Source organism: Peromyscus leucopus, chromosome 6 (genome assembly GCF_004664715.2).
Source record: "Peromyscus leucopus breed LL Stock chromosome 6, UCI_PerLeu_2.1, whole genome shotgun sequence".
Lineage (NCBI taxonomy): Eukaryota > Metazoa > Chordata > Mammalia > Rodentia > Cricetidae > Peromyscus > Peromyscus leucopus.
The window spans coordinates 78007463-78032937 of NC_051068.1; the positions used below are offsets into that span (position 1 = coordinate 78007463).

Below are 25475 nucleotides of genomic sequence, written 5' to 3' on the forward strand. Positions count from 1 at the left end.
GCCCACCCCCCATTCCCACCTCCTCCAGATCAAGGTCTCCCCCGAGGACCGGGATCGACCTGGTAGACTCAGTCCAGGCAGGTCCAGTCCCCCCCTCCCAGACTGAGCCAAGCGTCCCTAGCATTTCTATTTAAAAGGTAGACAAAACTAAGAAATTGAGAAGCTTTACATCTTTAGAAACAACAACAGAAGATTAAGTATTTATTAGCAAGCAAATACAATGCCACCCTTTTAAGATCATTATTCAAAGAATCCTTGAATAAAGTAAAAGCCTACTGGAAAGAGTGGGTTATTTGATTAACTTAGTAAAAGTAGCAGCAACAGTGATTCACTATTCAGAGCCCATATACGCAGACTTCTAAGGGTATGGGGTAGGCCTGTGGTTAAATGCTATCAGCATAGGACTGACTGACACAACATGTGTGTCAGTCTAGTTGGTCTTTCATTACATTTGCCAAGTAGAAAATTCTTTTTTTCTTCTTTAATAGGGGAGATCGAATCTCATAATTGACCTTTATTATTACTGCATGTGTATGTGCGTGATAATACTTATGAGTGTGGGCATGTGTGTTCTACAGTCTGGGGACAACTTTTGGGAACCAGTTTTCTCCTTCACCTGTGAATTCTCATGCTGAAACAGGCTTGCATGGCAAGTACTTTTACCTGCTGAGCTATCTTGCCCAGGCCCTCCAACAGAAAGTGCTGAAGAAGCAACAAAAAAACCAACACAAGGACCGGTTTCTTTGTCTTACTGCCCCACTTAGGCTTGTTTCCACAACCACTCCCTCGGTACCTGATTGTGCACTGTGTTGAGCTGGTTGCTGAAGCTCATGGTTAGATTTGTGCTTGTATTTGGCGCAACATGTGTAGTGAAGGGACTCTTGATCTGACTCACTGTGTCATACATGTGAACCCTCCGCTTGCAGATCTCCATGTTCTGGAAACAAGACTTAACACTGAAAAAGATTGAGAATTTATTGAATGAATGCTGAAATTTAAACAATAAAAAACTCAAAACATACATGGAAGAAAGTATTTCTTCCAAATATTTTCAGGAAAAAAAAAGAGTCAAGGGTTTTTATGGTAACAAGAAGAAAAATAAAGACCTCTCTTTATGTCACACAAGTTTTCAGAAAGAGAGAAAGGCTTCAGTGAAACAAAACCACAGGCATCAAAGTTACAGCTAACTTGATAGTTCCCTGTATAGAATGGCAACTAAACCACAGCACATCATGGCAAAAAGATTGTACCACACTCACTGGTTGCTGTGTGGAAAATCCAGAAGGTGTGTCATCGTCACAAACTGATGGTTCAGAGTTTTCAGAGGAGTGATTCTCTTATCTGCGTCAATCGTCAGCATTTTCTTTAAGAGATCAATGTATTCTCTCCGATCTGCCTTCTCTGCCAACATGTCTGTTCCCTCTAAGTCTGTAGACATATTTACCTTCCAAAGAAAATTAGAAATATTATATCCCTCTATTTAAGTTAAGTAGTAGATTAAGGATTTACTGTGTCTGCTTTTCTCTCCAAAAGAGAGAAAGCAATTTAATACTAGCATTTCAGAAAAGAGAAACCTGGGGAAATAAAGTTTAATTACAGAATAACCATTTCCACAGGAGGAAACTCTTCTGTTTATGTGGTACACCAGAGCCAAATTGATTCTTGGCATAAATTTTTGAAACAAGTTAAGCAAAAAATTTTGTTCTTATTGAAATATACAAGTTTCTATTGTTGAAAAGATTCAATGGCATAGTACAAAGTGTTTGAATTTGGACTACAATAAGCATTCTCAGTAACTGTGAGCTCTTAAGCAATTTTTATTTAGTAGAGAAAATGGGACAAGAAGAACCCTTTAGAAATACTACTCTAAAATAACGGCATGAAACAAGACTCAGTGAGCAAAAGCAAGGGTGAGACAGAGAGGTTGACACTTGTTAAAATGCCTGGGGTCAGAAGCGTTCCAGATTTCAGAGCCTTAAGATTTTGGAATATTTTTTTTTTTTTTTTTTTGTTTTTTCGAGACAGGGTTTCTCTGTGTAGCTTTGCGCCTTTCCTGGAACTCACTTGGTAGCCCAGGCTGGCCTCGAACTCACAGAGATCCGCCTGGCTCTGCCTCCCAAGTGCTGGGATTAAAGGCGTGCGCCACCACCGCCCGGCTAAGATTTTGGAATATTTATAGCCGGGCAGTGGTGGCGCACGCCTTTAATCCCAGCACTCGGGAGGCAGAGGCAGGTGGATCTCAGTGAGTTCAAGGCCAGCCTGGTCTGCAGAGTGAGTTCCAGGACAGCCAGGACTGTTTCACAGAGAAACCCTGTCTTAAAAACCAAAGAGATTTTGGAATATTTGCACAGACTTCACCAGTTGAACAGCCCTGACGCCAAAATCTCAACTTTGAAATCTGCAAAATCTGAAAGTTTTTTTAGTACCTCTTGGTGCTCAAAGAATTTCAGATTTGAGAATATGTTTTAGTTTGTTGTATTTGAGTTAGAGACGCTCAATCAAGTATCTTTAAAGTATCCACTGTTAGCATTCAGACCTTGGGGACTCAGCCCGCCCAGCGTCCTGACAACATCATCCTACCTAAAGTCCCCTTTAAGAGAAAACCTCTCTCTCTCCCTCTCCACCCCCTCACAGGTCGGAGAGGTCATGGAGATCGTGTCTGCACCTGCGTGCTCTCTCTCCTCTTTCTCTCTCTTCCCAGGAGGTGGCTCTGCACCTCCTCTCTCCCTCCTCTCCTTCTTTCCTCAACCCCGTGAGTGAGTGCAGCCTGCATCGTGCCACTGTGTCTTTCCTTGTGACTCTACCCACCGTGACCACCACCGACACCGCCATGTCTGCATGGCGTGTCTCTCTCACCCGCGGTGGAGCCCCTCAGCTCCAACTCACCAAGCTCTCTCTACTGCCATTTTACAAAATCCACTACTAGGACTCAGATGTTCTTTTAACACATGGCAAATATTAGCGTGTATCATCCTCAGAAGTGGGTCTCTGGTGAAGCACCACATAAACCCCTGCCTTTCTAAGCTTGTCACACTTACCTGAGCCATGTCATCTAAACAATTAAAAATGTACTTCCGGGCTTCTTTTGACTTTATGCCAGTCTCCAATTCATGTTCTTCGGGTGTCTACAAAAGATGGATTTTTAAAAAACTCAACATTATTTTCACATTTTTATTTAAATCTGAAGCCAGAAATCAAAGAGTCTGTACTGCGGCCTTGTCAACACAGATGGCAAAGACAGCAGCAGCCTGAACATCTTACAGTGGAGGGAGGGATGTGACCTCACTAGGGGCATCCTTTCAACGGTGCTGAAACAGGTGTGGCAGCAGCGATACTGCACAGCGCTGAAGAAGGTCAGGTGGACGGGATGCCACCATTTCCTTTACGCTTTTTGGGCATGGACACCAGACCCTAATATAGGCTCAGAGGCAGAGTATCGGGAGGTTAACTGATCCCTTACATGGAAGAAGGAGTATGCTCAGAATTAAAAACAGACCCTTACTTCAGGAAAACCCCTAAGGCCTGAAGGGGGCCAGTTAGAGAATCAGGCTGTCTCACTGTGCTGGAGAGAGAGAGCTCTCTGTCCCAGTCACTAAGTCTCTCCAGCCCTTCACACCACTTACTGAGCACGAGTCTCCATAGTTCCCTCAACTGCTGGCCCTCAACATGCGGCACAACCTCAGCCAGATTAACTGGCTCCATTATCTTGATTTCTGTCCATGCACAAGGCCTAATAGGTATAATAAAACCACTTTTCAAAGGGGTTCTCCTTCAAACACACCCCCTTCTCCCAAGTTTCCTTCCTTAAGTCCAGAAATTACTAACTAAAATCTAAATTTAAAGTTGTAAGGAAGACACACCTTAAGCCTCCACAGTGGGTACCCCAAATTAGGATCTCTGTTAAAAAACCTGGTTGTTTTTGTTCCGGCACTGAGAAGATATTCAGCTGGCAGGCCTTGTGTTTGTGAAATATAACGAATCTGAAAAATCAAAACCAAACATCAATTTCAAGTGGAAAATATCAAAAGCTTTTACACTGAAATATTAACTCTAGCCAGAAAAGGGGTGTATTATGAAGAAATTAACTCTCTAATCAACACAATTGAAATATACCTGTAAACAATCTATTCACAGAATACACAGTCACAGAAATACCCAAATATTTACTTAGTAACTACTGTGGAGTCTATTTCAAAGAGAACTCACTTTTGAAATATTTTTAGTGAAATCTTTTTTCTCTCATGTCAGACTTTTAATAAAAAGTTAAAAAAAAACAACAACTAGATTTCTGGGACAGACCAGAATAGTTTCCAACTCAGAATAACTAATGAAGACAGCCTAGGCCAGTGCAAGAGCAATGAAAAGCAGTGGCTATCACTGAGAGGTCCTGAGGACATACACAGTCAGAAGGTATGTCCTGATGGATGCAAGTCACATACATATGCAAATTACATGTTTCTTCATAGACTTCGTCAACTGTGGGGACTAGAGAGATGGTTCCACAGTTAAGAACACTTGCTGCATTTCTTAAAAGTTTAGTTTGTTCAGTGATAGGATTCTCAAATATGTAGAACAGTGCTATGTTCAAGACTGACACTTGTATTTGTTCAATAAATAAATTAAGACACTTTAAAAAAATAAAATAAATATATGCATTTTAATTTAAATATATGATAAAAAAAAAAAAAAGAACACTTGCTGCTCTTGCAGAGGACCTGGGGTCAGTTCCCAGCACCCATACAGCATTTCACAACCACTATAACTCCTGTTCCAAGGGACCTGATGCCCTCTTCTGGCCTCCACTAGCACCAGGAATACATGTGATTTACAGACATACATGCAGATAAAACATTCAAACGCTAAAATCAAAAAAATTTTAAAAAGAACTTATTAATTGTATTATGTAATTATCAGCATGTAATTTTTCTTAATGTCTTTCTTAATCTACAGTCTACCTGGGAGCAAATAATGTTTTACTCATCAATGAGTTCTTACAGTAACTCAAACAGGATGGCCATCCTATAAGGACAGATCAAGACCCTAAGTGTAAGAACTTGGAATTATAAAGCTATTAGAGGGAAACTGATAGGGAAGCTGTATAATACTGGATTTTGCAGTTACTTCTTGGATATAAAATCAAAAAGTTCAAAAACAGGCAAACTAGGCTTCTTTTTTATTTAAATAATTTATTTTATATTATGAGCAGTGATTGGTGTTTTGCCTGCATGAATGTCTGTATGAGGGTGTCAGATCCCCTGGAATTGGAGTTACAGACAGGTGTGAGCTGCCATGTGGGTGCTGGGAATTGAACCCAGGTCCTTTGGAAGAGCAGCCATTGCTTTCAACCTCTGAGCCATCTCTCCAGCCCCCAAACTAGGCTTCAAAGTAAAAAATATTTGTGCACCAAACACTATCATCTACAGCTAAAAAGGCAGCCCACAGAATGGAAGAAGGAATGTGAAAATTTCATTTGGCAACGATTAACACAGAATAGAAAAATCTACAACTCAGCAACTAAAACCCAACCATAGTAAAAAGAAATGGGCAAGGAACCAAAACAGACATAAAATATCCAAATGTCCAAGAAGCACATAGAAAATGATCCAGTGTCATTAACCATTAGGGAAATGCAAATCTAAATCCCAATGAAATAACACTTTACACTCACAAAAATGGCTAATTTTAGAAAAAAATAAAAATAAATAATGTTATCTACACTGTGAAGAACTAGAACCCTCAGGCACTGCTGGTGAAATGTTGAGATCTCTGTCGAAAATACTTTGGTGACTCTTCAGAAAGGTAAGTACAGTTACTATGTATGACCCAGTGATTCCACTCCAAGCTATATGTTGGGGACTTTGCTCATTTGGCAGAATCATTGCCTAATATGTATAAGGTTTTATGTAGCACTTTTAAATCAGAGGGGAAAAAAGAAAGGAAGGAAGGAAGAAAGGCAGGCAGGAAAGAAGGCAGGCAGGCAGACTTTGATATTTGATTTTTTTTAAAAGATTTATTTATTTGTTGGTTTGTTTATTATGTATTCAGTGCTTATTTATTTATTTATTTATTTATTTATTTATTATACATACAGTGTTCTGCAGGCATGTATGTCTGTACACCAGAAGAGGGCACCAGATCTCATTACAGATGGTTGTAAGCCACCATGTCGTTGCTGGGAATTGAACTCAAGACCTCTGGAAGAACAGTCAGCACTCTTAACCTCTGAGCCATCTCTCCAGCCCCAGACTTTGATATTTGTATACCAGTGTTCACAGAAGTATTATTCAAGATAGGCAAAAAAGTAACCATGTGTGTTGCTACTAACATAAACAAAATGTGATATATTATACACACACACACACACACAATGGAATATTAAATTCAGCCATAAAAGTGATGTTCTGATACAAGTAAAATAAATCTATCACAGAGCACCACTTTCTATGTGATGAATATTTATGATAGGCAAATTTACATAGAGAAAAAATAGCTTAATATTTGTATAGAGGTAAGAGGAACTGAGGAGTTTGGAGAAAAATAGGCATTGATACTAACTGTTATTATAAAATGACAGAATGTCCTAAAACTGTTAACGATTACACATTTCTGTAAACATACTAAAAACCCATTAATCTGTACACTTCAAATGGTTAATACGTATAGTATGTAAATTCTAACTCTATAAAGTTATTTTTATAAAAAGCAAACAAGGGGGCTGGAGAGATAGCTCAAAGGGTAAGGGCCCTGACTGCCCTTTCAGAGGTCATGAGTTCAATTCCCAGCAACCACATGGTGGCTCACAACCATCTGTAATGAGATCTGGCACCCTCTTCTGTATACATAATAAATAAATAAATCTTTAAAAAAAAAAAAAGGCAAACAAAAAACCTTAGCTGGACCCTGCTGTATGAATCCTTTTTTACAATCCAGATGCACCAACATAAACCATCCCCATCCTGTTCCCCAGCAGCATCCCATTCATTCAGCACAGGCAAACTACTTCCTCCTATGGCCCATCAACACATTTCACAGAAATTTTCACAAGGCCCATATCCTTTTTCTTTACAAGGAAAGCTCTGATTGCTATCTCAGCTTCCACTTCCTAGGAAATTTACACCAATCTGCTGCTAAGCTTGAACAACCGGTGCCACTGAATAGCTGGACTGTGAACTGCATTCCTGGAGGCTGTAATTGGTTGGAGCAGAATCCATGAATCCCCTCAAGCTGCATAGAAACAATGTGTGTATATTTTTGGGAGTGGTGGATCTACAGCTTCATTAGATTCTCAAAAGTGTTTAGAAAGGACTAAGAGTCAATGTTTGGTTCAATTCTGACTATGAATTTGCATCATTTCCTATCCCTCATACTTTTTTCTTTTAAATGAGAAAGTCAGGTTTTTTTCCTTACAAGGAAGGAAATATTAAAAACTTACAAAGCAAAACATAACTGGTTACGTATAACATGAGCAACCTATTTTATAATTTACTCCAAGTCAGTTCTAAATGAGACAGAATTCTAAGCTAAAAGAAAACAATGTTTTGCTCCTTTTTTACCTTCTAATTACAAATAACTCTTTCTCAACAAGACAAAACACATGTATTTGGCATGTGTCCAGATGGTGTCAGCTGATGATGAACTGGTGAAATCCATGTCTCTACTCTTAGAGCAGCCAATATTGTATAGTCTTTTTTTTTTTAAGAGCAAGAAATGGGAATTCAAATTATTTCCACAGCAAAAGTTTCTTCAATGGACCAATTTCTTAGAAAACAGTCTTCTAAAACTTGTCAGTTTTAACACAGTAGCAGTATTTTATAGCTTTATGAGTCAGTCAAAGTGGCACACACCTGGAATCTCAGTACTTGGGGAAAGGCCAGGAGTTAAAGGCTAGTCTCCACAACATAAGTTCAAAAAATGTTTCATAACTCAGATGACTGCTCTCATAAAACCTATTTCAGAAGAGACCTAATCTGTACCACAGATTCTGAAACCTAATGTGTTCAGTTACTGTGTTCTGAGCTATGTATAAAAAAAAAATTACAGTTCTGAGTGAGCCAAAGTTTACTCCCAGAACTCCAATTAAACCTTACTTTACTTCTGTCTTTCAACTCATGAGACACAGTTGACTAAACTAGAGTTAATCAGTATAGGGCTAGAAAAAATGTCAATCATGTATACTATAAATAAAACCTTTCTTTATCACAGGGATGAAAACACAAGTTTAGACCAAATGAATAGTAGAAGGAATTATTTTTGTTTGTTTTTGTTTTTGCTTTTCAAGACAGGGTTTCTCTGTGTAGCCCTGGATGTCTTGGAACTCACTCTGTAGACCGCAGAGCTAAGAAATATATATATATATATATATATATATATATATTTTTTTTTTTTTTTTTTTTTTTTTTTGGTTTTTCAAGACAGGGTTTCGTAGCTTTGCGCCTTTCCTGGAGCTCACTTGGTAGCCCAGGCTGGCCTCGAACTCACAGAGATCTGCCTGGCTCTGCCTCCCGAGTGCTGGGATTAAAGACGTGCGCCACCAACGCCCGGCTAACTAAGAAATATTTTTAAAAGAATGGATTAGTACACATTTCTGGTAGGTATTAAAATAATAGACTATTTGTCCACATCTATATTATGCATTAGGACACTCTTACTTTTTTCAATATTGTGTGGTCTGTTTTCCCAGATTGCTATAATAAAAGCACTCTTTGTATGTGCGGCCCTGTGCAGTCTGAGTTTGTGTTGCTTTCATGTCCATTCAAATAAGCACTTTGTCTTACCTGATCATACTCTGAAGCACCAGGATAAAGAGGCCATCCCAGGAACAGCTCAGCTATAACACAGCCCAGTGACCACATGTCAATAGCTTCACAGAATGGTAATCCAAGAATAATTTCGGGGGCTCTAGCAAATACAAAGATAGATAAAATAGCAAACATTACTTGGGGAAATTAACTATGGATGGTGACTAAATCCTGCTGCAGTATCAGCAACAGGCACATTTGTTTAAGGAAACTGAAAACCATCAGTACATAACTACTCAATCAGAACTCAAATTCAGAAGCTTTAGCCATGCAGTGGTGGGCACATGACTTTAATCCCAGCATTTAGAGACAGGCAGATCTCTGTAGGATCTCTAACCTACAGAGTGAGTTCTAGGACAGCCAGGACTACACAGAAACTCTGTCTTGGGGAGAAAAAAATTCAGAAGTTTTGAACTGCAAAAAGCTAAGACAGAATATAATGTGTATCTTACAATCCCACTGGGGTTCATAACAGTGCTCCAGAATTGAACACATTAATATCTCTGTAATAATACACTGAGTAAGCATATTAAGTTGGCTAAATAAAGACATTAACCAATCTTGTAATGGTTCAAGGCAGGTCCTGATGATACAGGAGTTTATATTAAACTTGGGAACATGTCTGTTTTGAGAGCTTTTTAAATATTAGAATAACAAATAAAAGATCATTGATTTTTCTTCTGAGCACCTTAGTTGTTTTTGCTACCTTCATGACAAAAGTAATTTCTGACAAAACAATATTTGCAACAGACTCAAGAGCCAACCTACAAAGAGAGTTTGAACCTCAGGCCCATCAACTCTGTGCCTTGGGTTTCTGATAGGCAATGCAGACAAGCGGGAGTACCTATCACACAAGGTTGTTACAAAGTTTAAATAAATTAATAAAATCTTGGGCTGGTGCTTGGCACATAATAAGCATACGTAAATGTTAGGTATAATAATAACGATTATTATTACAGTACTATTATTTTAAGCCTTGAAATATGCACTTTTAGAAATTTGATTTTCATTAATGCTTCAAGTACAATAATCCATAAAGCACCATATTACATCTACACACTAAGAGTGCTCTATAGGTGTACACATCTGAAATGAAATCACTACTCCCACTGATAACAGAGTAGGAAACTGAGGCAAGGAGAGACTTGCCTAAAACTAGTCAGGAAGTAACAGAGCAAGGATGGCTCTCGCACTGACTCCAGAATTAAATACACCATACTAACTACATATTCATCTTAATTCATTTATTTGGGATGGTGGCATGCATGACAGTGAATACTATGTGCGATGGATAAAAGGGTAAGCCAAGCCTGTGGACCTGAGTTCTAGTCCTAAAATCCACATGGTAGGAGGAAAGGACCAACCTGCAAAAGTTATCCTATGACCTCCATATACATATTTCCCCCACAAAATAAATTAAGAACAAACAAAACACTAAAATCTCAACTCCCCAAATTAGGAGAAAATAGGTTCAAAAAGAAATGACAAAGACTAAGAGTACACCTCAGTGGTAGGACATGTTCTTTCTTAGCACATGCAATGGGCTGATTTGATTCTCAAACAACAAAGACAGGTAGAGTGAATGGCAACAGGTAACACAAATATCAGTAATGATAATGATAAATGACAGTGTATACTATGTGCTGTGCACTTGTAAATTCTTTATAAATATTAAACCATAAGTACTATTGCATGTCAGCAATTCTTAAGTTGCACACGTTTTCACTTTCGAACGTCTTACAAATGAAGATATATTTCAGTTTAGTGGCAATGCTGTTACTTTCATCTTGGAGCCAATTAGAGCACTTTAGAGTCAATGAGATAAAACACTATCTCCATATGACAGATGAAGAAACTGAGGTTAAAGTTGTTGTCTGAGGCTATACCACCAAATGATGGTACCTAGACAGTCTGGATCTAGGATCTGAACTCTGACACCTTCATTGCTTTCTCTAAAAATTTCCTTTCCTTCTGATAAATCTAAGAATTTTGGGTCTTAAAATATATTAATGATACAACTCCCTCATGTAAGAGGAAAACAAAAAAGCAGATCCCTCCATGAAGAGCCATCTAACTGGCCATACATCCTCACAGACTGCCTAGGTTTCCCATATTTTAGTTTCAGGTAATACACTATTATTGTTATGCTGTGTGTCATGTGTGTGTTGAGTTGTTTGAGCACAGAGGGTAAAAAGATTCACTGGTTCCTACTGTTGTTGAGTTTTGGCTGTCTGCTGTTTTGGTATTTTGAGACAGGGTCTTGCTACGTAGCCCCACTTGGCCTTGACTCATTTTATAACCGAGGCTGACCTTGAATTTGGGATTCTCCTATCTTGGTCTCCCAAGTGCTGGGACTACAGGCGTGCATCACCGTATCTTGCCTAGGATATTTTCCCAAAAGATAGCTTCTACAAGTAATTAAACAATAACAACACCCTTAGGAAACAGGTAGGTTGTAAGACTCCACAGATTCGAAGACATTTTCTGATCCTTACCCTGAAATAGTAGATCTAGGCCTGTTCAGACTCATTCTGCTAGACTAGAAAGCTAGAGTAGAACAAATAATGTCACCAGTTTTTGTAGCATTTGATGTGAACTTCAGTTTTGTTCACTAAAAAACAACCCCCCATTGTTACACCCATACTGGGTGTGCTTACACACTCCTGCAATCTCATCAAGAGAATCACTGCAAATGTGAGGCCCATGTGGTCTACATAGTAGTTCCAGGACCTTTCTTACAAAAAAAGAAAGAGAGAGAGAGAGGGAGAGAGAGAGAGAAGGAAAAAAAGTGATTCGTCGTGATATTGAAAGTTAACTATAACCATTTATGACTGATGGAATTTCAAAATTCAATTAAATTCTAACCATTATGGCATGTTCTTAAGATCACAGAAGCCTGATAGGATAATTAATAAAGCTGAGGATAGGAGTATCCAGGAAAAATATAAAAGCTTTTCTAAAATTGAAAAGAAAAAAAAAATGTCTTACTTTCAGTGAGCAGCAACATCAATTTCCAAGTTCACGACAGTGCCAGAAATAGCTGGCAGGGCGAGTGCACCTGGCTTGGTGCCAAATAAAAACTGGGCTGAGAACATTCCAAGGCATCAACTGAGAATCCGGAGGTTTTAGCAGCCCTACCTTATAGGAAAGCATTTCTGAAAAGGTAGATCAGGAGGGAATGGCCAGCCAGCCCAGTTTTTAACTTCTTTAAAAAAGAACAGCGTAAGGTTTCAAAGAAATTAAGGAAAACACTAATTCCAGCCTCATTTTACAAAACCAAACAGTGAAGGTTGGCTGGAATCTGCTTTTCATCCGGTCTCCTGGTTCTGGAATGACAGAAGCAGCTAAGGATTCTCAGGCAGAGCTCACACAGGACAGTAACTCTTCCCTTACCCAAAAGAAGTGCTAAAGAAAAACCTCACAGACTTAAACTAGTGAAAAGTACAAATAAAAGTGGATTTGGAAGGGAAGGGAGGGAGGGAGGGAGGGAGGGAGGGAGAATCAGAATAAGAATGAGAAAAGGAAAAAGAAAAGAAAGCTGCTGCAGTGGGAGCTTCTCATCATTAAACATGTTCATCTTCACCTCTAGTTAGTGAGGATGAAGTGTTTTCCCTTTCCTGAACAATTACAGCCCCTCTAAACTGAGATTGCAATTGTTGAAATTATTCTCATTGTATTGTCTTCCTGGCCTTCTTTAGACTCTCCAGTCTTAATATCAAGTCTCTGGAGGGGTTGGAGGGGTAGCTCAGAGTAGAGAGCATTTTTAACATGCGCTAGCCCTGAAAAAAGTCTACGGACTGGAAACCCTGGTTCTACTATCTGTGTAAGAAGGCTGAGCCAGGCACACACCTGTTATCTCAGCACTTAGGAAACAGAAGCACAAAGATTCAAGGTTCAAGGCCAGCCCAAGCTACACCATGAGATTCTGTCTCAAAATAAAATAAAGTAGGAAGAAAGGAAGAGAAAAAAAATGAAGGATGAGTTAGAGAATCATTCATCTGGTCTGTTTCCAGTCATAACATTGTAATAAACATATGGCAATAAAAAGACTATCTACTCAAGTGTAGGAGAAAGCTAGAGGACAACAACAAACTTGGCAGTATTTATTGCCATAGGAAAATGCTGCTAATTGTGCTTTGGAAGTAGTGGGGCACCCTTTAACAGTGGTTCTCAATCAGTGGGTCTCAACCCCTACAGAATTTGCATATTAGACCTGTATATCAGATCTTTATGAATCATAACAGCAGCAAAATTACAGTTACGAAGTAGCAGCAAAATAATTTTATGGTCAGGGGTTACCACCACCTGAGGAAAGGTATTAAAAGGTTGAAGCGTTAGGATGGTCAGTCGAGAGCCATTGCCTTAGAGGATACAACCCCATCCTTAGCACAAACACTAAAGGCACGAATACAACCCCAAGTGGCAGCAACAGCAGTCCCTGCATGTTCACCTCCCAACTTTAACTTCTTTACACCAAAAAGCTCCTCCAAGGTCATAAAGCCCTGATTCACTGGCACCCACAGCAAGCTGGGCACCAATCATTCTCTGGTTGTTTTCATGAACATTCAGTTTCTTTCTTCTCTTTGCTGAGGCACCAAACCTACTTATTTACCAGATTAGAGATGTTACATAAAGTCCAACTTCCTGCATCTGTGTCTTAGACTGAAACTGTAGTTTCACTGTTACAGGAAATTAGATTGTTTATGTAGGATAAATTGAGCTATACTTTTCTCCTCTAGGCAGCGTCCATCCATAAATAACAAAGTGATCTGAGCTTGAAACAAATGCTGGCTAGTTTATTTAGAAGAATAAAGCATTGGACTGTAAATGTGGCAAACCTCTGTCCCTAAAACTCAAGCCCTAAAGACAGCAACTTTCCTTAGAGTCAGTCTACATTTAGCGGGCTAAAAACCATTTCCACTGCCTATCATTTAAGCATACCTATAGCTAAGTGTGGCAAATTCCTGCCAAATGGCAAGATCTGGGCATGCTCAACATTGGGACAAAGCAATATAAACTTAAAAGGAGGTTAAGAAGGCTGGACTTGAAGGCAGTTACACCAGCCAAAGGGGTTTCACAGAGGTTTACAAAAGACAAGAATGTGCGGTGTTGGGGAATTCTAATGTGGCAACAAAGAGACGGGAGGCTGCTTAAGGCCCCCACCCCGGGGACAAAGCCAGTGAAGAGGGAGGGCTGTCTGCGTAGCTCCTGCACCTGCTCACTCTTGCTCTCAAGCATCACTGTGAGACAACACAGCACTCAGGTAAATCCTAGGCTCAATCACAAACCCTGGATACTGAGCTGCTGGCACAGCGATGGCTTGGGAACCAAATGAACTTCTAAGAAGTAAACTTACTTCCCCTTGAAATTATTCTTAAAGTCAGCAACCAAATTTATAAGAAGCTTTAAAGAATGCTTTAAAACTTAGGCCGGGTGTGGTGCACACCTTTAATCCCAGCACTGGGAGGCAGAGGCAGGCGGATCCTGTGAGTTCGAGGCCAGCCCGGTCTACAGAGCAGATCCAGGAAAGATACCAAAACTACACAGAGAAACCCTGTGTGTGTGTGGGGGGGGGGGAATCTTAGAAAACCTTATTTTTTTTTTTTTATAAAATGAAAACCAAAATTAAAGTATAAGGAAAAAGTACAAAGATTAACAGCCTAATACTAAAAATTAGTCACATGGATTGCAAATCAGAGAAGGCTAGGCAGAATAATTTGTCCCACAAATTACTTTTAGTCTTTATGTAAAGATCCTATCAAAAATGATTTCATAAAAGAACTTGCATCTCCTTTTGTCTAAAACTGCCTGGTTATCTCTGTGGGCACACAAACAGTTAATGAACACCTGCGTGCACCAGGAACACACACCAAGGAACGATGATGATGATGATGATGATGATGATGAGGCAGAGCTGATAAGCCCCTGCCTGAGCAGCTAATGGGCTCTCTCACCTCCCCAGCCTCAGAGGGAGGAAGTGGGGCAGCAGCAGAAGTGGGGTAGCACCAGCTCTTCAGGCCACCTGTAGACATGTGGTGCATTTGTACTACATAGGGGGGACTTGAAGGGGGCGATCAGAAGCAAATGTAGTTGGAGCCTAAACCTCCCAAGTCATAAACAAGTAAACTGAAGCGAAAATTTTCAAAATTAGCCTAGGTTGCCTAGAGCAGGATGAGACCGGAAACCACAGGCCCTGCGAACTCCTTTGCCTCCTTTCAAGTAAAACATGTCATAGTTTTATAAAACTATAAAGATTTTTTTAAGTGAGAATGGATTAAAAGACTATCATTAACCTTTCAGTACTGCACTACTCAAAGAAATTCACAATGTCAATGTTATTTTTATTAAAACCAATAGGTTTTTGTTTTTGTTTTTGTTTTTGTTTTTTTTTTTGAAGAAAAATCTATCCTATAGACCAGTGGTTCTCAACCTTCCTAAATGCTACAACCCTTTATATATATAGTTCCTCATGTTGTGGTGACCCCCCCCACCATAAAATTATCTTCATTGCTACTTCATAACTGTAACTTTGCTGCTGTTACAAATCATAATGTAAATCTCTGATATGCAGGATATCTGATATGTGACCCCTGTGAAGGGTTGTTCGACCCCTCCAAGGAGTTGTGTCCCACAGGTTGAGAACCACTGCTTTATAGAGACATACAGAGAGAGACAAACAGTAGAATAGGGTCCCAGAAATCAACTCTTAAATACATGGTCGAATGCACTTGACAAAGGTGCAAGACCATTCAATGGGGGAATAGTCTTTAGAGCAAAGGACATTGCAGAAACTCAACGGTCATAGGACCACTTAAACAATAAAAACTAACACGGTGCCGTAGCCTGTGCCTGCAATCCAAGCACTCAGGAGGCTGAGGCAGGAAGGAGACTGCTGAGTTCAAAGGTAGCTTGAGCTACCAAGTGAGGGCCGGGTCAACCAGAGATATACAGCAAAAGCCTTGCCCCCCAAATAAATTAACTCGAAATTAGGTAGTTAAACCCAGGAGCTAAAGTCTAAGATTTGTAGGAGAAACCAGGAGAAAAAAGGCCACCACAATGACGGATTTGCAATTCGTGATACCTGAAGACTAAACAAGGGGAAAGCAGACAAACCAGACTTCATGAGGTCAGAACATTTGTATATCAAACACTGGCAAGAGGTTCAAGAACTAGAAAAGATACAAGATATTTGCAAATCATATCTATCAATGCCTAGAATGAATTTTTTTTTAATTTCTAAAATTTAACAAAACCAACTGAAAATCTGGGCAGAAGACTTGAATAAATATCTCTCCAAAAAAAGTATAATGTATATAATAGTGTCATGAAAAATGTCAAGATCACTAACTGGGAAAACATAAATTAAAACTACCAGACATCCCATTTTATAGCCATAAAGATAGTTACTTTAAAAATACGTAGAAACTAACAAGTGTTGGAGGAAACATGGAAAAACTGGAACTCTCCTTTGCTGCTGGAGGAATGTAAGAGTACAGCCTCTGTGGAAGTCTAGTAGCTTCTCAAGGCTACATACAATTCCCTAGGACCTAGCAAGTCTACCCTAAGCTCTACAACTAAAAGGCCTAAAAATAAGAACTTAGATACATGTACAACAATGTTCAAAGCAGCATCATTCACAACAGCTGAAAAATGGGAACAACCCAAGCACCTAGCAAAAGATGGATATACAAAACGTGACACATACCTACAACGAAACAGTTTTCAACATAAGGAATAACATCCCTGATGGGTGCTACAGAACACATTAACCTCAAAATCATAAATCATAAGATCTAGGGACGAAGCTAGAGAGATGAGTCTGTGGTTAAGAGTATTGACTGCTCTTCCAGAGGAGCTAGGTTCAATTCTCAGCACCCACTTAGCAGATCATATCCACCTGTAACTCCAGTGCCAGAGGACTGGATCTAGCATCTGTGGGGACCAGGCACACTCTTGGTACACAGACATACATACTGACAAAACACTCATTCACATAAAATAAATAAAATAGATAATAAATCTATTAATCCTAATACTCAGGCAGATCACTGTGAGTTCAAGTCCAGCCTGATCTACACAGCAAGTTCCAGGCCAAACAAGGCTACATAGTGAGACTTTGTCTCCAAAAAAGACACACACACACACACACATACATAAATACATCTAAGAAAATACATATTAATGTGTATTTTGTGTTATCTATTTTTGGTGGATGCTATTTTGGGGTGGCACTAAACAGCCTCATGCAGGCTAGGCAAATCCTGTCCGAGCTACATACCCGGCGCATGCTTCATTTCTTGACTGAATGCTTGTACAATCAATATTCAATTTACATATATTAAGTATCAGATTCTTTAAGATTAATAACTAGATAAAATAAAGATCTGAGAAGTAAAAACACATTTTAAAAGCCTTGGTTATAGTACACACAAAATCGTATATACCAACATAAGTACAGTTACAAGAATTTTAATTATAATAAAGGGGGCCTTGTATTAGAAGTACTAATCTAGAACTATAAATCACTAATGTACCTTAGGTCAAGCTATCCTAGGATAACTAAGTAAGTTCAAAGTATTGTAGAGATGCTCAAACAGAAGAGCACAGCAATCATCTAATACAATAATAAAAAAATCTGAATAACCTGCTGCTAGGGTTAAGCCTAAAGGTGTTCCCAAGACATTTTTACATGCCCAGGTATGAGCTAAAGAAAACCCTGCAGCATCTGCCCAGATGGATTATCTTGTACAGTCAGTCCTTCAAGTGGGAAAAGGCAGGTGTAATGGTAGTCAAGAATGAACCAGATACGAGCACAATTCAGCTAGCAACAACCTTCAGAATTAATTTTGCTACTACTAAATAGGATTTCAGTAAGAAAAGCATGTTCCTTATAGGAATGCCACATATACATGTAAGAAGCTGAAACAAATCCTGCTCCCATCTTGGAATCTAGAAATAAGTAGACTCCTGGATAGTATAGTTAGAATTCTATGCTATGCATGCTAAACAGGAGGACAGATCTCCAGTATTTTGCACTTGCCTGTAGTAGCGTGACTGCAGGTAGGTTGAACACACAGCTTTGGAAACATGACTAGCAGAACCAAAGTCAATGACCTTGACTCGGTAGGGTTGGCGAACTGGATCAACCAGCATTATGTTTTCAGGTTTAAGGTCAGCATGAATCAGACCCAGACTCTTGAGCTTCATCAAGGCTGTGGCCACCTGCTGCAAGATTGGTCTGATGTACTTGAGTGGCAGTGGGCTGAACTTGTTCTGCTTTAGGAAATCATACAGGTTCTGCTCCAACATCTCAAACACAAGGCAGGTATGATTCTTGTGCTGAAAACACTCGTAAGAACGGACAAAATTATACTCGTCAGCATTTTCACTGCTTAGGCGGGAAAGGATGCTCACTTCAATCTGTCCTTGTCTGGCATAGGAGGGGTGGTTCTTCAAGATCTTAATAGCCACAATTTCCTTGGTGCTCCGCTTCCAGCACTTGGCCACCTGTCCAAATGTCCCCCGGCCTAGGAACTCCAAGACTTCATAGCTGTTGGTCATAGAGCAAAGGATCTCATGCTGGACCAGCTGGTAATCCCCTTCTCCGCTAGAACTACTACTCTTGGTGGTCACAGTGGTGGTCGTGGCAGCAGCACCCACCACAGTCCTGTTTTGCAGCATGAGAGGGGGATGTTCTTCTATGATCTGCACACTACCGTTGCTGTCGACTTCCTCACTTTTTCTTTTCAATCCACATTTTTGATATGGCTCAAGCAAAGAAACGTTGCTCCTGTGAGTCAGGGTCTGGCTGCTTTGGAAGGTTGCCGTGGCCGCGGCGCTGCCTGAGCTGTCAGCAGCTGTTACCACAATGTGCTCCACGGCAGGGGCTGGGAGGAGGAGGCCCTGGTCGTAAGCAGGAATATTGAAATTGGCTACCTGGTGAGAGGAGCTGGCTTGCCCTTGTGCAGCTGGGAGGGTTTTGCTGTGGGTATAATATTTGTCGTTGCTGCTCTGTCCTGAAACATCCCAGCCAGAGGGCTCTATTTTCAGTTTCTTCGCACTGCAGAAGGCACTGGACGACACTGATGGGGGGGAGAACACCTGCAGCTGTGATGCCATACCTGCATGGAAAGAGAGGAAGAATGAGACCACAAGGGCTCGAAACGCAAGGCTTACCAACTGCATATACGGAAACACTTGTAGCTGACAAAAGACTAATACTGGACTGTTTCCCGCCTCCCAAAGGCTAATTCTGTCCTAACGACATTCACAGACAGAGTGTCCATAACGTACCAAAGCGAAGGCTGTCTACCCTGCACGAGTCACACATAAAACAGTGCTCTGCTCTCCAACACTGGAGAGACTGCCACCGACCAGAAGTCAAGCAGGTTGACCAGGCTCGAGTATCTTCTGAAGAACTTAGAAAGACGGGGTCAGATGGTGAGACAGTCAGGGGGTCAAGGCAAGTGCCAACAACCTGAGTTTTCTTCTGAGGCACTCATGGAGGAAGGAGACAGGAGACTTTCACAAGTTGTCCTAGGACCTCCAGTCTTACTCTGACATACACGCCCAGACACATACATGCACATTTATGAAAATCATGCTGGACTCCATAGTGACATGGAGTCAGAGAAAAAAGGAGAAAGGAGGGAGGAGGAGAAAGAGGGAGAGAGAAATGTAAAGAAGACAGACACGGGGTGAGAAGTGAGAACAGTCCAGCTGTCCTGAATATCCCGCAGATACCTAAGGTTCAGCAAGCCAAAAGACTAAACTCAAAGCTCTATTTATTCTAAGACTAAAGCCCAAACATTTACACAGAACACACGCCACGTCATATTTATCTGCTCTCTTCTCACCAGTTGGACCCTCAGAGGCCTTGGGGCTCTACAGTAAACTCCTTTCCTAGCTCTCTACAAATCCAGACCCCTCTGGCCTTCCTCCTCCTTCTGCCCCTCCCACCAAATCTATACATCTTATCCAAATGCCCACTTGATTCTAAGACAGATACCTCAAATTCAACATGTCCAAAATTAAATTTTACAAGCCTCCAGTCCATTTTCAGTTTTCTATCACAGTTATGGTATGACACCAAACACCCAGACTCAATCCAAAAATCAGGGAGCAATGAGCCTCAGTTTCCTCATCTCTATAATGGTAACAGCGATAGCCCTCCCATGGAGCTATTCTGAGAACTTAGTATTTAGCACAGGTAAAGTGCTAGCTCCTGACACATACTCATCATCTGGATTTACTCCTCTCCCTTTCTCACTAACTACTGCTTGTCTGATCTATATCCTAAGTACAATTCAAATCATCCATTTGTCTCTACCATTCTAATTTACAATGCAAACAGCCTCCAAAGAATTGTCTTAAACACACTCAGGGGATTCTTTGCTTTTATTTGTTGTTGGGGTTGTTTTCTGTTGTGGTTTGGTTTTGAGACAGGACCTTTAGGATCCAAGCTGCCCCCAAGTTTTCAACATAGCTGAGGAGGACTTTGAACTTTTACATCTTTGCTTTTCAACAGCAAGCTAGATAGGTAACTGTTCTCTTTTCTTAACCATCTCTCCTCCCACTTCCCCCAGAAGTTTTCCATTACTTTGGGCATAAAGTTAAAGACCTTCAAAACAGGTCTTGTGGCACAGGCCTTTAATCCCAACTACTCAAGAGGCTGAGAGACAGGAGAATCACAAGTTGAAGGCCAGCTGAGTTTAAGGCCAGTCTGGGTAACTTAGTGAGAGACCCTGTTCAAAATAAAGTTGAAAAACAACAAGAACAACAACAAAAAGGAGTAGGTGTGGCAGGAGCTAGGGAGATAGCTCAATGGTAGAGTGTTAGCTTAGCATGTGTTGCTAGCATGTGCAAAGCACTGATTCAATCCTCAGTACATGGGGGTGAAGAAAATCTTCATCAAGGGGCCAGGAAGATGGCTCCATCAGTAGGTGTTTGCCATGCGAGCAGGAGGACCTGAATTAAGATCCCTTGCACCCACAGAAAAAGCCAGGCACAGTAGTATGCACCTGTAATCCCAACACTGGGGAGATGGAGACAGGATTCCTGAGGTTTGGTGGCCCTCCAGTCTAGCTGAATCAGTAAATTCCAAGTTCAGTGAGACTCTGTCTCAAAAGAATAAGATGGCGAGCAATTGAAAAAGATGCAACATTAACCTCTAGCCTACACACACACACACACACACACACACACACACACACACTGTACTGGCAAACACACAAACATGTACACAGACTCAAAACCCTCTCCAAAAAAAAACTCAAAATGTTCTTGCTGACCAGAATCCCCCACTTTGATCTGTCTCCTCCTGCCTCAGCATCCTAAGGGATGAGATTACAGATTAGAGATATGTCATCATACTCAGCTCTTCAGTTCCTGCAAGGCCACTCCATTTTCTCTCAACATCAGGCTCCTAACACAAACCTCTTCTCTCCCTACACACACACACACACACACACACACACCAGCCATCCCTTTATCCCTTTCACTATGAATTTGCCGTTCTTCTCTTATAATTTTAAATTATCTAGTGCCACACCCCTGCCCACAGTATAAATTCCATGAGGACAGGTACCATCTGTTTCTCCCTCACTTCTATCACCAGCCCTTCCAGATTCTGTTAATGTAATATAAACACAATATTTGCTGGAAGAAAGACTTGACTCCTGCCTACCAATTGCATTACCTACAACTCACTAATATAAACCATAGTGTTTTCAAATGCTTGGCTTTGGTTTTGTTTCTTTACATGCCCTTCTCTTTTGTTTGCATGGTTCTTAAGATATGGGTAAAGTCTCCACTCCAACTCATACAGTACAGTTTTAAGAGTCATAAGGAAATAAACATACAATTAGAAAGGAAAGAAACATGACAAAGGATGTTACAGAACATGAAAAAGCATTGTGTAGGGGCTGGAGCAGAAGTCAGAGACAGTGTCTGCCTAGCATGCACAGGACCTTCGATTTGATCCCTGGCACTGCATATAAAGGAGAGAGGCAGGGGAACAAATGTGTGCATGTCTTTGTGCCTGATTACAGCTTAAAACTATCTGCACTGTAGTCAGCTGCAAAGAAGAAATGTATCTTCAACCTTCAATTACTTTTTTTTTCTTTTCAAGTCAGGGTTTCTCTGTGTAACACCCCTAGCTGTCCTGGAACTCACTCTGTACACCAGGCTGGCCTTGAACTCACAGAGTTCACCACTGCCCAGCTATAACCTTCAATTTCTAAAATGTGGTTTGGATTTACTTTAAGCAAGAATTTCCATAATTTATATGAACCAAAAAGAGGGAAAAAAAAAAAAAAAAAAGGAGGAAACAAAGCCCAAATTAAAAGCTATGGCCAATGCACTTCAACTTACGAGGTCATGAATATACAAAGCATTTTGGCCTACCTACATCACCAATGTAAAACCAAATATAATAAAATTCTTGGGGCTGGAGAAGATGCTCAACAGTTAAGAGCACTGACTTTTTTCCAGAGGACCTGGGTTCAATTCCCAGCACCCACATGGGGGCTTACAACTATCTGTAACTCCAGTTCCAGGGGATCTGGCACCCTCATACAGACAGACATGCAGGCAAAACACCAATGCACAGAAAATAAATTTTAAAAAAATCTAAAAAACAAAACAAAACTGAAACCAAGTAGTTCCTTTACAAAATTTGCCTATTAAAATATATGCAAAGTATTATTTGCCATCATAAAATTGAGCCACAACTTAAAAAGAAGTAAATCTTCCAAATTTGTCTTCCTTATTGAATATAAATTTAACTATTTATCCAAAAACATGGAGCACAATATTGATGTAACTAAAAGTAGTGAAAAAAATTTTAATATAAAATTTACAGTTTGCAGCAGCTATAAAAGGACGGAGGATCACAGGCCAGTGGTGGCACATACTTGTAATCCTAGCACTTGAGATGGTAGGTGCAGGAGGATCAGAAGCTGAAGGCCAGCCCTGGTTACAGTGTGTTAGACCAGCCTAGGCCTTATGACCCTACCTCACATAAAACAAAAACAAAATGACAAGGTCATAAAGTAATTACTGGAAAGAATTAATGAAATACCCGTTTGTTTATTGTTTGAGTTTTTAAAGACAGTTTCTTACTGAGCCCAGGCTAGCCTCAAATTTACTATGTAGCTGAGGATGACCTTGAACTCCTGTTCCTCCTCCCTCTTCCTTCTGAGTGTAGGAATTATAGGCATGCACCACCACTCTTGGCCAATATTTTTATAGTGTTCATAACTAGACAGTCTTTAAAAATACTACATTTCCAGAGTGATGTTTGTTGTTGCCTGTTTTTGCTCTTTTACTCTCTTGGGGGGCCCACCACGCAGCTCCCAAATAAATAACACATGGAGGCTTATTGTTATAAACGCCTGGCCTTAGCTTGGCTTGTTGCTAGCCAGCTCTCCTTAACTTTAAATTATCCCGTCTATCTTTGGCCTCTGGGCTTTTACCTTTCTCTATGTTTGTATACCTTTCTTTCTTACTCTGTTGCTGGTTGCATATCTGGATGGCTGGCCCCTGGAGTCCTCCTCCTTCTCTGGCTACTTCTTTTCTCCCAGATTTCTCCTTCTATTTATTCTCTCTGCCTGCCAGCCTCGCCTAGTCTTTCTCCTGCCTTGCTATTGGCCGTTCAGTTCTTTATTAGATCATCAGCTGTTTTAGACAGGCACAGTAACACAGCTTCACAAAGTTAAACAAATGCAACATAAACAAAAGTAACACCTTAAAATAATATTCCCCAACAATGTTTGAACCTATAACAAAATAACAAATACTAATGACTTCAAATTTTCATTCAACATTATTGTGTCTCCTAAAAAAGAGAAAGGGAAGAAAACATGTTCTAGGACATTTTGAATATAACATACTCAGAAAAACACACCTAGTCCATGCAAGGGGGAAAAAACAAGCAGAATTTCATTAACCTTTCTCACAGGTACATAGTTTAGCACCAGGATTCTTCATGTGGCTGACACTCACTCAGACCTCAGTAATGAGGTGAGAAGAAAACATAGAATCAAAATGGCCTAGAAAAACCAACACTGTTATTTATAATCCACTCTGAAATAAGGCTTTAAAAGGCCATTTCTAGGTACAGATACTGTCCCACAAATCTGCCTTTGCACAAGTGGGGATCAATTACTTTGATCTAGGTAAGACTTCCCAAACAAAAATATGGGACAGAATTAATGACTGTGGGTATTTTACTGTATATAATGCTCTGTTAAACAGATCACAAATCTTTTGAATGTAAATGAATATAGCTCCCAATAAAATCAAATACTATTTCTGACTTCCTGAAACATTTCACCTCTTGGCTCCAGCAATAAACAAAGGTTTTTGGTTTTGTTTTTTGTTTTTTGTTTTTTTTTTTTCATTCCAAAACTCACTTTCCAATGACTTAACTAAAGTGATAGAATGACAAATTTGCTCCCTGCAATCATCCCAAACTAGGACTAATAGGCAATGACTGTTTAGTACTTGTGTTTACTACTCCAAAGAGAACCATGCCTTGCTGGAGGAAAGGCTTTCAAGCATGGCTATTTAAAAGCAGCATCCCTACTCCCTGGCATGTACTCCACACTGCAATTACTATAGGCAGGTGATCCTGCAACAACTAAAAATTATAACACTGCATGGAATAGCTGGGGACCACAGGCAAGGTAATCATTCTTCAATTTTTTTTCTTTGAAGACAGGTTTCACTGTGTAGCCCTGGCTGTCCTGAGACTTGCTCTGTAAACCAAAGTAGCCTCAGAGATCCCCCTGCCTCTGCTTCCCAAGCACTGGGATTAAAGGCTTACATAACTTCCATTTCTTCCCCAACACACCTACAATAAATTTGTGCTTTTTCCGTGTCATCTCTCTTCTCTGACACAATTTAATAACTGATGACCTAAATAACTAAAACCAATACATACTTCATATTGATTCTTCTCCCAGGTATCTGTCCTGACTTGCACGTGCAGGGAAGTACATATTCTCCAATATACACTCTGACAACATTCTTATCAATAGATTAGAGCATGCTTTCTTTATGTTTCTGTTATCAGTGAGTGTGTATGGCCTGGCATGATGTGACGGTGAGGTCAGGAAACAACTCTGGGGCATCAGCTCTCTCCTTCCACCTTTACATAGGTTCCAGGGATTGGCCTCAGGCGGTCAGGCCAGGCATGGCCAGCAAGCACTTTTACCCAAGAATACATGGTTTGTAAAAGTAAGACAGGGGTTAGGGAGGTGGCTGGGGAGGAAAGTGCACAGCCATGAGGACCTGAGTTCAGATCTCAAGCACTTACATAAATATTAGGTGCTGGGGTGCATACATGCTGGTGCTAGGGGGCAGAAACTGGTGGATCCCTGGAGCTCTTTGCCCAATTTGAGAGCTCCAGGTTCTGTGAGAGATGACCTAGTCTCAAAAAATAAGGTGGCTACCAATAAACACACCATCAACCGGGTCTCTACATGGGCATACATAGGTGCATTCACCTACATACATAGAAGTAAAATAAAAATTTGAGAAGAAAATTCTTTTGCCAGAGACCTAAATCTCTCTCTACTCCACTCAGTTTTCTCCAGCCCTCCTGCACTAGTTACTTAAATTCTGAACCACTTACTTAAACAGCCTTATGGGTCTCCCCCAAACCGTACTCTTAAG

The 25475-nt window shown here is 40.3% G+C and overlaps 1 protein-coding gene across 3 annotated transcripts in view; it reads right to left on the reverse strand.

Annotated features, from left to right (window-relative positions):
- Hipk1 (homeodomain interacting protein kinase 1) overlaps positions 1-25475 on the reverse strand; it is a 52841-nt gene that overhangs the window by 21366 nt on the left and 6000 nt on the right. For all 3 annotated transcript variants that reach the window (XM_028859341.2, XM_028859342.2, XM_037206953.1), the window contains exons 2-7: positions 17839-18919; positions 8775-8898; positions 3861-3980; positions 3039-3125; positions 1260-1444; positions 794-956 (exon numbers count right to left, since the gene is read on the reverse strand). In XM_028859341.2, coding sequence (XP_028715174.1) covers positions 794-956; positions 1260-1444; positions 3039-3125; positions 3861-3980; positions 8775-8898; positions 17839-18917 — 1758 coding nt within the window. In that variant the 5' untranslated portion in view covers positions 18918-18919. The remainder of the gene's footprint in view (positions 1-793; positions 957-1259; positions 1445-3038; positions 3126-3860; positions 3981-8774; positions 8899-17838; positions 18920-25475) is intronic.